The sequence below is a fragment of the Sylvia atricapilla genome, chromosome 1, assembly GCF_009819655.1.
Source record: "Sylvia atricapilla isolate bSylAtr1 chromosome 1, bSylAtr1.pri, whole genome shotgun sequence".
In the NCBI taxonomy this organism is placed as follows: Eukaryota; Metazoa; Chordata; class Aves; order Passeriformes; family Sylviidae; genus Sylvia; species Sylvia atricapilla.
The window spans coordinates 18,408,976-18,423,823 of NC_089140.1; the positions used below are offsets into that span (position 1 = coordinate 18,408,976).

The following is a 14,848-nucleotide window of genomic DNA, read 5'->3' on the forward strand; positions in this document are numbered from 1 at the left end:
CTTTTTCGGTACATCAATTAACAACCCTTAATATATAAGAAGGCAACTGCTTAATAAATGTATATTAGTTATAAATTAGATTGTAAATGTATTTCTCTGAAGATTTCAAAGGAGGAACATTTTATGGAAAACCTTGTTATCAACCTAATTTGTTTTAAAGATGGTTCTGTTTCTAAAATATTCTCTTCTATTATCACTAAAACCTTGTAAATGTCTTAATATTTTTGAAAGCTAAAACTTCTATTTATTTCTTAAACAAAAATTAAGTACAAATTTTAATTTTAAAATAACATCATAAGCGATTTTTCTGAACAGAGTTTGTATTAAGGTATCAGTAGTTAATTTGTTCTGACTTACTGGGAAAGGAAAAAAGTTATTAGTTCAAATTTTACAATAATAGATATTAATCGTAGTATTCTCATAGTTGTAATGGAAGACAGAATTTTGTAATATGAATCTTACTTCTGGTATCATTCAGAACACAGCAGAATCCCGAGGTATTATATCTTTTATGCAGACATAATGGTGCCAACTTGAACAAATTTATTTTCAGAAGTTAGTTTTTTGGATATGCACTATATTAAGGTATATTTTTAATTGAAAACCGCTGTTTCTTTTTCTGCTTAAAATGAATTTGCTTGTGGAAATTTTTTTTAGTACATCTCCAAGGTATCAATTTAATAACTATCAAAGTAGCTAGTGCAGTTGTTGCATTTAAATTGATTTACATGTCAAGACTGGCAGTTTAGCAGCTGCGCTATTATTCCTGGATTGGTCAATTTACTTGAGAAAAACCTACTACTGAGTTCTACTGACCTGCATGACAATATAGGCCCTATTTCTATTCCTGTAATTAGGCCTGCGACTAACTCAGAATATTTTTAATTAAAATATTTTGGTCAATGTGTTGCACCAAATTAGGCCTTTCAGTGCAGATTTAATTCTGGAAATGGTGTGATTAGAATATGTAATGAGTTGTGTTCAATTTAAGATTAACAGGTTGTGCATCTTGAACATATAGGTTTTTGGGTTTACTGTAGAGAATTTTGTTTGAAACTTTGCTCTGAAAAGTTAATTTTGAAAAAATCTGGTTTGCATGTCTGTGGTTTGTTTATTTTTAAATTGAGCAAATACTGTAAATAAAGGACCTCAGACATACTAAGATATTTCAAGACATTTGTGTGAAGGAAAAGGGATTGTCATAAAATAGTTTCGGTACAGTTGGTAGGGTTAGTAATTATACAGTTTTAAAATAGATTGATTTTGAAGACGAAATAGTTTCAAATAGAAAATCAAAAACTGGTGAGCTTTGTTTTCAAACATCAATATCAAGCCTCTAATTTAAACTCCTATCTTACAAAGAATGTGTAGGTCTGGCATGTTTTTACCTAATGGATTTTGTGGTACTAAAGGACAAAAACAAAGAGCAGAGATACCTCTCCCCTCCCCCCAGTACTTGGGCATTTAATTTGTAAAAGAAAAAAGGGTTTCTAGTGTTGGAGACATTTGTTCTTGGCTACCTATTTAGTTGTTAGTGGGCTGTAACTAACTTCGATCATGGAGACCTGCCCACTGATTATTGGGCACGTAGAACACTTCAACATTTCTGGGAGTCTCTTACTTCAAAAGTGAATGAACTTGGGGGGGGAGGGGAATAAGTGTTGCAGGAACATTTGAATTTTTTTTTCTCTGCCCCAGTGTTTGGAGCCTGTTTGTTTCCACATGCAAGCCTATCTGCTGACAAAACAAGGCATTGCTCTCTAAAAAAAATAATTACTAAACGATCTTTTGTATGTGTATTATTCAAGCACTCCATGGATTATCTTTTGTTTTATAATTGGATGGTTTGGCTTATTTCATTTTTAGCTCTCCATGAAAGCCTGTTATGTTTGCTACTGTAGGTATGATGATATTCTGATCAATGGACTACCAGATTGGCGACAGCCTGTGTTCTACTACAGGCGGGTGAGAAAAATGAGCAATGCTGAGCTGGCATTACTCTTGTTCATTATACTCACAGTGGGTCATTATGCTGTGGTTTGGTCAATCTACCTGGAAAAACAGCTGGTAAGTATTGGTAATAAATCAAACTTGCTTCAGTTATTAGTACTGAATTTCTTTTAGGAGTTTGCATATTATAGAGATCTCTACCACTTCCCCTGGTTTGAATTTGTTTTTTCGTATTTTAAAATAATTCTATTTCAAACGATGTTAATTACAGAATGAGACATTCAGCATCCCGGAAATAGTAATCTAAAAACAACTTATTTTTTCTAGAATTGGTAATTACTTGCAAGAGCTGGTCCTGGGTTTCTAGCTGGAAGGAAAAGAGAAAGTCTATTATTTGTTGATGAAGAATTCATACCTAGGGTTTAAAATAGTCAGCTTTTATTTGTTTAAAAGTCATACTTGTTTTGCCTTTGTTCTAAGCTAAATGCTTTTTTGTTTTGGGTTTTTCTTAACAGGATGGGAATTGGTAAGGAGTATAAATCACATTATTTTTCGAAATTTTTTTTGTCATATAAAAAGTCTGTTGCACTTAGACTAAGAAAAAAACTAAGCATAACTTGAGAAATATTCATACATTAGCATCTATTTACATTTTTTTATTTTCCACTGCATTATTGAAGTTGATGAATGAGAAAGGAGGCAAGTTGAATGCTTTCTCCTCTTAGAAAACTTTGATTGCTATGGTGATACACATGAGTGACAGAACTGGACTTCATGTGTGTTTAAAGACTGGATGCCATGGCAACAGTTATTGTTAAGATAGATCATTTTACTTAATCATGTAGGACCCCAGATCCATTTGCATAAATGCTACTCTACTGTTTACCCTTCACAGAGGAGTCCCAGTAACATTTGTGGTTTACATGCTAATGATAACCTGTAACCGTAGTTCTTTCTACATCAAGGATGAACTGCTCAGCAGAAAAAAGAGAGAAAAGAAGAAAAAAACAGGCGGCAGGAGTACAGATGAAGCCAAACTTGCTGCTCTAGACAAAAATGAAAGGTGGGGAAGAACTCTCTTGTTTTCTGCATTTTAAAACATTCTGTCAGCTGCTGATACAGTTCTCTCATTTTCTTTTTGCGTCTTTGAAACACTCTGTGAGAAAAAGAACTGTATTTGTAGTAACAGCCACTGCTGATACAAAGTGTGCTAGTGTAGATGTGTTTTCATGTTTGGATTTGTAAATAAACACGTGGTGTTTATTCAGCAGATCAATAATCATTGAGAGATTAAGGCATCTGAATTAAAGGCATCTGTCTCATGAAAGGATATTATTTCTATAAGTTGATTTTAGAACTTTTTCCCTCTTTAAGGGTTTTTGCTTTTGATTACAGTTAACAAATTTCAATTTATTCGAGCTTTAATTTATTGCTATTCCAGGCAAGGAGTTTTTATGGGGTTTTAATGCTTGTCTGATTAAATGCTTTTTATCTGATTAACTTAAAAATGAGCGTGTTGGTAAAGGCTTCTAACACATTGTTTGTCAAGGAACACATAGGGAAATAGTGACTTTCAGGACACTCCAAAAGATACCACTATTTCTTCTATTGATTCATAGAAAGAAATAAAGGGTTTAAATAGTTCACACAGCAGGGGCATGAACTGGATCAATGAGGGATGGAGATCAGAGACCATTCTGCCTGTCGTCTTTCTTGATGACATCAGTGAGTAATGCTCCAGTGAACTGCAAATGACATTAATTTTTATGTATTGTTTTGTTTATGCTACAGTCTTCATATCTGGTTGTCAGCACTTGTGAACACTTGATTGAGGCTTGAGTGGTTTTTTGGTTTGTTTTTTTTTTTTTTTATCTAAACTAAAGTGATTGTGTGGTTTGTGAATTTGTTTTCTTGAAGAAAAGTCTTTTTAGGAGATCAAAATACAGAAATTATTAGAAGTTAGCTGTTACATTTAAAAATTTAATTCAAAATATGTATCTTTATTATTACATAGTTAGACATTTTTATGGGAGTTGACAAGTGCTAATCATCTTAAAAGATAATGGGAAAGTTCTGGCTTAGAGATTGTGTGGCAATAATGAAAAACCTACAATTTTATTTGACTGCAGGGTACTGGACAAACCACAATGGCATGACTTACTTCCATGCAAGCTGGGAATATGGTTCTGTCTCACAGTGAAAGCTTTACCTCAGTTATTCCAGGTAACAATAATGATGTTAAATTGTATTACTTAATTTTTCTTGATGGTGTTATTATGCATAATCAGATGTGTAGCACTTGTTCTTAATTAATTTTTTGGCTCAAACACATTATATATATATATATATATATATATATATATATATATATATAAATATAAAAAGAAATTACTCTTTGGAGGCAAATTTGATATCATAAGTTCATGGAAATAAGAATGTATTTAAATGCATATTAATCTTAACAACCTAGGAAAGCAGTTTCTGTTAGGCAAAACTACAAGAAAAAATGATTGGGAGAGGGGTGATATATATCCATCTAATTAGAAATAGCAATGTTTTTTAAGTGATGTTAACAAAAGTACTTTAATCTCAAATCAGCAGATGCTGTACTTTCATAGAAAATTTTAATATGCCATTTAAATTTGGGGTAACAGTGAAATTACTTTTTGTGACAGTTTCTTTCTTTAATTCACTGGATAATGATACAGATTGATACCTGAAATTGCTGAGGTCAAATTACAAAGGTATGGTTGTAATTTATAAACATCAAAGTGGTAGGCTTGCTCACAGTAATTGTGTTTTAAGCTAACACTATATAAACTGCAAAATCTAGCTGGTTTTCAACCAATGGAGGTATTGTCGGATTGATTATCAGAATAACTTTTTTAATATCACCTGCTCTTTCTTTGCATCTTCTTTAAATATGCTGTTTTGTTTATAATACCTTTGTGATTGATAATATGGATCAGGCAAGATGAGGTAGACTTTACTTTGGTTTACTGAAGTATGGAGTGTTAATTTAGAAGTAGAAGAGTAGAAATGGCATCAGTGTTTGGGTTTTGTCTGTGTTCAAGCTAGAAACAAGCTATAGTTATAACTCCTACTCTCTTATTTAAACCTTTGTGAAAGCTATAAATGCAGTAATGCCTGGTTTTCCAGCATCTATTTTTATAGCCTTTAGCTTTTCCTACAAACAGAGGCAAAAGTTAATCTCTCTCTCTCTTAAAATTTTCATCAGGACTTTGGGGCTTTTTTATTAAAAAAAAACTTTCTTTTTGCAAGTTTGTAAAGCAGGTTGATTATGCTTAATCAACTGTTGTGTCCAAATTAAGCTTTGATGTTCATTCCTCATCAAGGTGAGTCAGATAGAAAATAATTAGGGCCAGCAAACTCTGTTGCTGCATTTTTGAATCTTAATTCATAATTATAGTACTTTCCCTTTTGCTTTAATTGCAAAATTTAAAAAAACCCACATAATATAGTAAGACTAGTGAATAATTTAAAATTAGGACTTCTTATGAGCTTCCTATAGTTTTTATTTGTATTAGGATAGTTTTATGTCAGTATAACAGGTTTCAGGTTTGCTGTTCAAAAAGCATCTCCTATACCTGTCAGAATTGGCAGAAAAGAGCCAACAAAAGTGATGTTTCATGCTTTGTAAAACTTAGCCCTTCTTTGGATTCCTATTCCATTAAATTAATAGTACTGGAAAAAAAAGCTGTCCAATAACTCCTGGAAAATTGGAGACCATCAAGCAGGGGTCTGGTGGCAGGGGAAGCGTGTTATAGGGGAATTCAGAGCAGGAAGGCAAAGAGGAAGGAAAGAAAGAGAGGTTCTAGAGTAAATTGGCCCACTTATAAATGACACTGCTGCTTAACTACAGGGTTTGTTTGGTTGTTATTTAACATGACCCGCTAGTTACATGAGTTAAAATGCAATAAACCATAAATAATCTCCAATGTTAAAACTATCCAGGACTTCAGGTGACTGAAATAAATTATTGTAGCTTATTATTTATTAGTTAACAATACTTAAAGAAATATCACCTCCTCTGTAGAGCGTAAGAGCAGCAATGACCTCATGTTGGAGCTGTGTTCTGGAATGACAGTTGAAAAGATACCTGGTATGTTGCAACTACCTTGACAGAGAGACCTCTGGGTTCTTTCTGATTTTGATGTATATCTAACATTTTGGCAAGGTCTGCCTTAATGACTAACACGGAGCAAAAAGTTATGTGTACTTGTAAGATTATACTGTAGTACAGAGGTCTTGTTTGAAATCTGAGTGTTTTTTTCTTTAGTGATACACAGGTTTGAGATTTCAGGGTACTTAATGCTTTTAATATAACTAAAACCACTAAGGCAGAAGATGAAGGATCCTACAGATACTGAGTATTGTTATGTGTGATATTGCAAGTGGTTGATATCAGGATGGATGCTAGAGATTTTAGCTGTTTATTGTTTTAATCTAAATGATTTCTCCAGTCGTTTAAGAGCCAACAACTCATTTTCAAAATCTGTCATTCAGCTGCAATTAATCCAATTGTAGATTAACTTGTAAAAATGCATTCGTATTTAAATGAACTGTGTTTGGGGCAGGAAAGGGGAAGAGTTAGCAATGTTTTTAACTGAATGTTGCTCTGTCACTGAGTTTTTCAAAGCCCTGCCAGTAAAACAGCTGAACTGTTTCCTCAAACTAATGAAACAGAAGCACCTGCCTGTAACAGACACAAGTTATTCATCAGAGGAAACTTCATAAAGAAAACCAACCCAAAACAAATAAAACATAACATCATAACAACAATAGCAACAAATAAAACTTTTTAGCCCTTCTTGTATTGATTTTTTTTTTACTTAGCATCTATCTCTGTAGTTAATGTGAATATTCTTCTTGGAACAGCTGTGTCTGAGGATTCAGGTTGCTGAGCTTCTGCTCATGCCTGGCTCTCATTTATCCAATTGAGTGTCTTTCTCCTACTTCCCTTCCTCCTTCAAAATGTCAGATTTCAGAAGGAGGCACTTAAAATAATTAAGGTGGGCCTTCACTGAAGAAAAATGCTTTGTTTGCTTGCCCTTGTGATGGCCTATGCCATTTTTTTGTAGCCTGCATTTTATGTCAAGAAACTGGAAGGAAAATGTGTGAGGGGAGGATGAGAGAAACTAAGAAAATAAGCAGGTTTATTAAACTGTTGCCAATTGCATTTTGAGAGAAACTACATAGTTTTTTTATATCCACACATTGAGTTTGGTTAAGTTTAGGAGTGAAAACAGCATTTTAAAGTTTGTCTGAAGAAGCAAAGGGAGAAAAATACATAAAATGCATCATAAATCAAATATGTGTGCTGCGAAAGAAACACTAAGTGGAGTGTAAATTACATTGCCTATTACCAAGTTTAATTCTTGTAATGTAAGATAAGAAAAAAAATAGAAAAAGCATGAAAATTGTTTCTAAGGCCATTTTAGTTAACACTTTCATGAGAATGACCTGAAAAAGAGACAATGCATTTAAAAAAAAGGGGGGGGGGAAGAACCCCCAGAAACTCAATTAAAATGCTTATTGAAACTGAAATTTCTTCTTAGAATGAAATAAACAAGCTACATGTAGTGTGCAAGAATTTCAGTTCAAATTGTGTGTGTAATACAGACCAGACAGTTAAGAGTGCTTATGTTTTGAGGGAGAACTGCCATAAGTAAATTGCAGTTTATTCCAAAACCTGCTGACTAGAGAGTGGTTTTTTTGGATGTTTGGACATAAGAAAAGTGGTCTTTTTGAAAAATGTTTTTAATTATTCTTCACAAAATTTTTCCTTCAAAAAACAGAAGATAGGCATGTTTCTTAGTGGTCCTGTCAACTTTCCCTCCACACCGATGTGGTGAAGTTTAGCAGTGAATGTCTCTATTTTTACACCAACTGAATTATGAGCCTGCTGTTGTCCTGAGGGCAATGGAGCAGAAAGCATTTTTGTTTATTTCGGACAGAAATGGTTTCTTGTTAAAAAAATAAAGTTTCCTTCCACCCTTGCAGTGAGCTGCTGGGAGAACTGGTGGCTCACCAGTTATGAGAAGGCAGTTTGAGCTCAGTACATAGTTGCACTGGGTATAACCTAGTGAGATTATCAAGAAAGCTTTCAATTACAATTGAAACTTGTGTTTATAAAGACCTTTGTGTAGCACAAAGTGAATTAAAACAAAAAAGCCAGTAATTTATTTTTTATGTAGACTACCAGATGGTAATTACTGTAGCTGATTTAGTAGTCTGGAATAGATTCAAACTAGTGACCCAGAGGTGTTTAATTTCTTGGCATTTTTTCCTCAGGTTTTCTTTTAATCCGTGATCACAATTCAACACCTGTTTAGAGATGGTTCAGCTTTGGCCTTAAACGGATTGGCAATGTGTCATTAAACTCAAGAGGCTTTGCCAGCAGGGCATCTCCTTTGGCAGGTTAACTTTCAAGCAAGATTTGATTAGGTCAGCAAATGTATTTGTGGGTTGTTTCTGTCTTCACATGTGACTTCATATAAAATGGTGTGAGATTGAAACAAAATTTATTGCATTTAATAACATATGCCTTAAAAATATTTTTTTAAAAAAAGGATTTATTCAAGTCAGTAAGGTTAAATATCTCTCTATTTCCCAGCTTTACAGGGGTTTGAGGGTTTTGACATGTTCCAATTTACTGTACAGCACCAATGTTGGTATAATTTGTGGGGAGCGAGCAATTGCAGGATGTGTGGCACGAGTGATTGCCCATTTGCTCTGTTTCTTGCTATTTCGCAGCTGTTGGGAGAACCAAAGTAAGGATGAAGCTCTTGACCCTGAGGTCAATTAGAAGCTTAGAAGCAGGTCAGAGGAGAGTGGATGGTAAAACAAGTATTCTGAGTGTATGCAAGAGAGCAAAAATAATTTATGTCTAACAGGGTGCTGCTTGAGGCTCTGGAGTGAAAATGTGCTGCAAAAACACTAGAAGTTTTAAATAAATGTAGGACAGTTAAGAAATTTGCTTTTAATTGCCTGCAGCGCTGTGGCAGCTTCTTTATATCTCTTACTGTAAGTCTACATGTCCTACCACATGAATGTGAGTGGCTCGTGTGTAGGAGGCAATACTGGCTCTCAATTATTGCCACTGGTCTGCTGTGGTACGAGGCTTCATGGGGTGTGAAATGGATCCCAGAGAGGCCTTGCAGCCCTGACCACTGTTTCCCATTCTGGCTGCCTTTGTCTCACCACGGGGCATGTGGAGTTTCCAGCAGAGGCTGCAGTGGCACAGCCAGATGCTGGTCACATGGTGCGCCCAGGCTTGGGAAGCAGCCACAACTGCCCACGGGCTGTACACAGTTGAAGAGCCTCCCCACACCTGGGATTATTCTACAGGGAAAGCATGATTTTTTGATTATAAAAGAGGAAGTAATGTAATTCCTATTTGTTTACTAGATTGCCCTTGGGCAAAGAGGTAAAAATGCCAAAGAGAAGTATAAATCATAAGGTTCAACTCTTTTTTAAACACTGTTTCTTACCATAACACATTGATAGCACTAGTTCATAACCCTATCCAAAGAGTATTTTTGCTGTGGTGTAATGGTTGGAATTTTTATTGCATAGAAATAGCAAATTGAAGGTTGGATGGTGGAATAAATTTAATTTACCTCTATTTTTCTTTCTTTCTAATATAAATTGCATACAATAATACTGTAGTCAAAGAGACAAAAACTTGGTTCAATAGCTCCCTGAAAGTATTTATGTTTTTATTTAACAAAAATTAGTCCAAAGAAAATTATTTAAGTATACTGATTTTGGGTATGCTTGTGAGAATGTTTTCAGTTAACTGTGAATTCTGTTTATATTAGTCCCTTGCCCAAAGAATTAAAATGTGAGGTGTTTCTATCACAAAATCTGAAATGAAGATTCCACACAGCAAGTTGTTTCAAGTTGTTTGCTTGCTTTCTCCTAATCTCCAGTTTCTTTTGAGGTAGACCAGCAAGCCAGGAGGATTTAATTTTTACTGGAGGGGAAAACACCCAAACAACGAAAACCCAAAAACCACAAAGCAAACAAACCAACAAAGCCTCATCACCCTCCCCAAAAATCAAGGAGAAGCTGAAATGACTGAGTTTGACTCAGAATGGAAGTTTTTTCTTCCAGAATTAGTACAGTTTGAATAAACCCTGTATCTCTTGGTTTAAAAGCAACAAACAAAAAAAACATCTAAAACCCCAACCAAGACCTCAAACCCTAAAACAAACAAAGGAAAGAAATCCTGGAAAGTTCAGTATCAGGAATTTCTGTATTTTTGCACAACTCAGGCTCAGCTTTCTCTGGGCAATCTCAATTTAATAACATGAGATTATACCAATGTAAAGAGAGAAACAATATTTTCAAGAATTTTTCAGTATTCTTCATTCTTATTTATGATTAAATGTGAGGGTAATCACAGGACTTTCCTATATATGGCAGTTTAAATATAATTTAGAAATACTAATAGCATAGCAGAATTTTGCATTTCCAGTACATTCTTTTTTCATTCTGTTCTTTTTGGAAAGTATTTATTTTAATTTATAGCATAATAAACTAGCATCTTTATTCTTTATGTTTAACTAATTACCTGTTATACTGCTTTAATGATGAGAAGAAATAAAGTATTTGTTTTGATTATTTTTTTTTGAAAACTTCTTTAACTCCTGCAAATAAGAATATATTTCTGATTAGGTAAGGTGAGGTTTTAGTTATAACTTTCCAAGCTTTGTATTTGTGTCTATTTTCTCTGTATCTTTCCACCCCAGAAGTACAAAAATATTGCTTTTCTTATGTCTATTACACTGGAAGGTGAAGTATACATTAAATATAAAATGTTCATGTTTTGAGCTATAAAATCATTACTGAATCATGGGGAAAGGAGCATTAGATTGGGAGAGATTGTCAGTGTCTTTAGGGCCCTAAAATACTTGTATTGAGACAAAATGACTGTTTGAAATATATCACTTTGGAAAAGTAAAAACTCTGAGCATAAATCTATTTTGAAATACTTACACTACCAAAACTGAATATTCTTGAAATCAAATAGTCCTGTTTAGACTGATTGAAAGCTAATGAAGAGTAAATTGAAAGGGGCTTATTTACATTAAGGCAGAAGTTTTCCTTAAAGAACTTCTATGTTAAATGGTTTTCCAGTGTTTTTTTCATTTTGTCCTATAAGGTCTGATACGCATAAAATTTGTGTCTGTGGTTAAAGTCTTTAACTCAGGTATGCTTTTAATTTTTCTTTACAACCTGTAGAGCCATTCTTTTTTTTTTTTTTTTTTTTTTTTGTGGGAAGGATTTGATTTTCAAATCTTCAAAATCCATTTTGAGTAAAGCCTTTTGTTGTTTTTTTTTCTTTGCTATTCTTTACATGTATACATTTGTGTATGCTTCAAAATGTGCAGTTTCCTCGGGTTTTTTTGTTATTATGGTACTAGCCATAATAATCTTACTGATAAGATGAAAGACTGATGCTGCCTTTGTTACCTGCATATTACTCCATTTGTAGTGATAATCCATTCTATATCTATAAAGCAACAATACTACCAAATTTCATTTACGTGCTTCTGACTAGTTTTCTTTGTTGTTCAGCTATTGTGTCTCATTTTCATCTGAGCCACATTTCCAATTGTTCTGTGATTGACGTGCTGGAGAGATTGACAGTTACCCCCTAGTGCCTGCTGTCTGGAGATCCCACAAGCAATAATGGATTTTACACCAGAATTTAGCATCAAATATTGGCTTTCAGTGTCAAATGGGTTAAATTTAAATGCCAGTTAATTGTAGCCATTTTGAAATCATAGCCTTAAACAAAATCGTTTTTGGGATATCCGTAAGTCTGAGTCCTGTGTGTGCCACACAACCCAAATGTCTCAAACTCAGCAGAAATTAACTATTGCATTTATGTCTGTTTCTGTTTCCTAATTTTGCAAGAGGGCCAAACCTTAGGAGTATTAGGAAAGTTTCCAGTGTGGTAGGGAGTTCTTTTTTCAGGTAAACCAAAAAGAGAACCAGTGCTGATCCTAATTTTGTAATTCAAATATGTCTCCTCAAAGCCTACATGTCTGCTGTTAATGCTAGTCCTCCTGTAATTACACCTTTTTTAGCCACAACTCTACTTTAAAATACCCCTTTTTCACAATCCTAGAACTATTAGCATGAGATGCTCTCTTCTGTTATGTTCCAGAAGCAAAAAAGTACCATAAACCCTTTAAAAGTACTTTTGTATACAGAGATTTCCTACATAAAACTGGCAAAAAACCCCAACTTTCTATTTCCTGTACCCAGTTGAAAAAAAAATAGAGAGTAAGAAGAGGTATTTTGGAACGAGGTGAAACTTTACTGTTCTTTTGTGGGAATATGTCAAGAGTTGTTCTTCAAGCATGCTGACCTGTGTCTATGAGATGTCTCTAAACCACTACAAAGTTCTGCTCAGAGCTTGGTCATGATTCCTGTCATGTGCTTTCCAGCCTCCTTCAAGTAGCTTTGAAAGGGTGGATGCAGCTGGAACATGAACAACTCTTGTATCTTTGCAGGGGGAACGGGATGATTTCTACCATTAGAGTCAGCAATAATGACTGCTTAGCTCAGATTTTTCTTTTCAAGATTTCTTTAAGGTGTCCAATTTCATGTTGATGATACCAGGTTTGGTTTAAATACAGCTGAAATTATAAAAAATATTTACTACCATTTTACAATACATTCTGCATTCAAATTTAAATTACCGTTTACGTGTAAAAAGTGGTACTGTTAGTGTAATAACACCAAAAAGTATTTTTGGGTAAAAAGATCTAAGATTAGATCTCTCTAATACTGTAATTAATTTTTATGTAATACAATAGACATTCTTGCATGCCTCATAAAGATAAATAACAATTTCTCTATTTCAGCATTTCTGTTATGGAGTCCTTGTTTTTGAATTAGCATAAAAATCTCTTAAACTGGTGAGAGTAAGAAAACTCTCCATATTTCTTACTTCAGCTATCTGGTTGTTCATATTGGAAAGCTTTCAACAGAAATCTGTAATTACTCATTCATCAGATTTTGGAAAGGTATACCTTATTGTGATATATGTGTGACAGGACTTCTAGTTTTATGGTACATTTGCTTTATAGATTTCAGATTAGAATCTAATTCTTGGAGGAAAAGAAAGCATATTTTCAACACTTTAATAGCAACGTAGAAGTTGGTTTAAAAAAGAAGGGGGAACAAGTTGGCACATGCAGCTAGCGCTACCTTAATGAGCTGACATTAAGGTGATTGGTGCCTAGCAGTTGCCTTTGTCCCTGCACACACTACTCTAATTAAAAACATCTCTTTCTCCCTTGAACTTCCAGATTGCTGATTTGACCAAAGTGGGTCTATGGGCTCTGTAAAGCTGTAGGTAGTTTCTCTAACCATTTTGCTTTTCAGGTTGTCAATGAACATCATAGTCTAGAATATCAATGCTATTACATTTGAGCCATTATTGCACAAATTCTATATTATAGACTGAAAATTGCTGTAACTCAAGGAAACAAATATATCTTTTTTTCCTTTTTTTTTTTTTTTTTTTTTTTTGTGAGGTTAACTAAGAACTTAAAACAGAGCCATTGCAATTACTTGTTTGTATAAGGATGCTAATGCCATTGCAACATTTTCTTAAAGGATGCCAGACAATTATATGTAGAATATAAAGAAACAAAAATGAAGGCGAAAGAAGATGCCCTGGCTAAGGCTGAACTTGAAACCCTTCAGAGTGAGTTTTTACCACTGTCTTAATAAGCAAAGATGTAATAAATATACCTTCTACATTGGATGTATGTGAACAAACATTTTTTTAATCTTCTAAAATACATGTTTTATATCTACTGCTGTTAAATTTAAATAACCTTTTAATTTTGTGTCTAATTTTGCAGTAGGTTTGCTGGTTTGTTCCTGTAGGAATATACAACTCAGATGGTCAATTAGATTGTAGCAAGAGGAAAGTACCTTGCTAGAAGTGTTACTTTTTTATTGGAGATCTTCCCCTTTAATGAGGGGAAGATCTCAAATGCACTATACGTGTTCAGAAGTGACCTCTTGAGTTTTTGGGCATTTTTGTATTCTTGTTTTCTTGTTGTTTGTATATTTTTTTAATAATGTGTTTAATAATTCTTTTGTGCATATTGAGTTTTTTGTGATAAAGTGACAATAATTTGAATTTCCAAAAGCATGGATGCAGACTTCAGATGGATTTATGCTATTGTTGAAATAAATGCTTTAAAGTTTTTATACTCTTACAAAAAAGACCAGAGAAGGTAATTAACATTTCCTTTAATGAAGTATTCAGAATAAATTATAGGTGACTTTTCTGTTCTTCTTTCACTTATTTGCTTTTGAGAATGATTCAACTTACCCTCTTCTGAAGACAACTTTAACAGTTTTTTGTCCGTGTTTGTATGTGCGTGCTTGCTTTATTTACTGTACATAAGCGCATGCTTTTAAGTTCCTTTATTCTGACAAGTGCATTGAGTGCTTTGTGATAATTTTGTAGCTTGGAGTAAGCAGAAGCCTTTAGGTACTTAAAATACAGCTGCATTATTTATATTTACAAAATAGCTTAATTTTGTAAAATCAGTGAAGAGATCCAGTTCCAGCAATAATTCCCAACTTATCTGTAGCTGAATCTATTTTGGGAAAATGGGTAACATTCAGCATCTCTGTGAGCATCATGGACCCAGGCCAAATCTACAAAATAGTGCATTTAATACTTGTTAGGAAGACCTGCCATTATGTTTGAGATACCTAGCACAAAATGGGCCCTTGAAAAGGGTCTTGACTTGGGTTATTAAAAACTTGTTAAATTGTCAGATAGTAATGTACTACCATTGTTCGAAATAGCTGGCATGCATTCCTCATTGAA

General features: G+C 33.9%; 1 protein-coding gene across 2 annotated transcripts in view; it reads left to right on the forward strand.

The window, feature by feature from the left end:
• The window catches only part of DNAJC1 (DnaJ heat shock protein family (Hsp40) member C1), a 108,937-nt gene that overhangs the window by 42,370 nt on the left and 51,719 nt on the right, over positions 1-14,848 (forward strand). Inside the window, exons 4-7 of one of the 2 annotated variants that reach the window (XM_066316388.1) lie at positions 1,902-2,067; positions 2,916-3,013; positions 4,080-4,173; positions 13,612-13,702. In XM_066316388.1, the coding sequence (XP_066172485.1) occupies positions 1,902-2,067; positions 2,916-3,013; positions 4,080-4,173; positions 13,612-13,702 (449 nt within the window). The remainder of the gene's footprint in view (positions 1-1,901; positions 2,068-2,915; positions 3,014-4,079; positions 4,174-13,611; positions 13,703-14,848) is intronic. The other variant, XM_066316397.1, reaches the window with a different exon arrangement.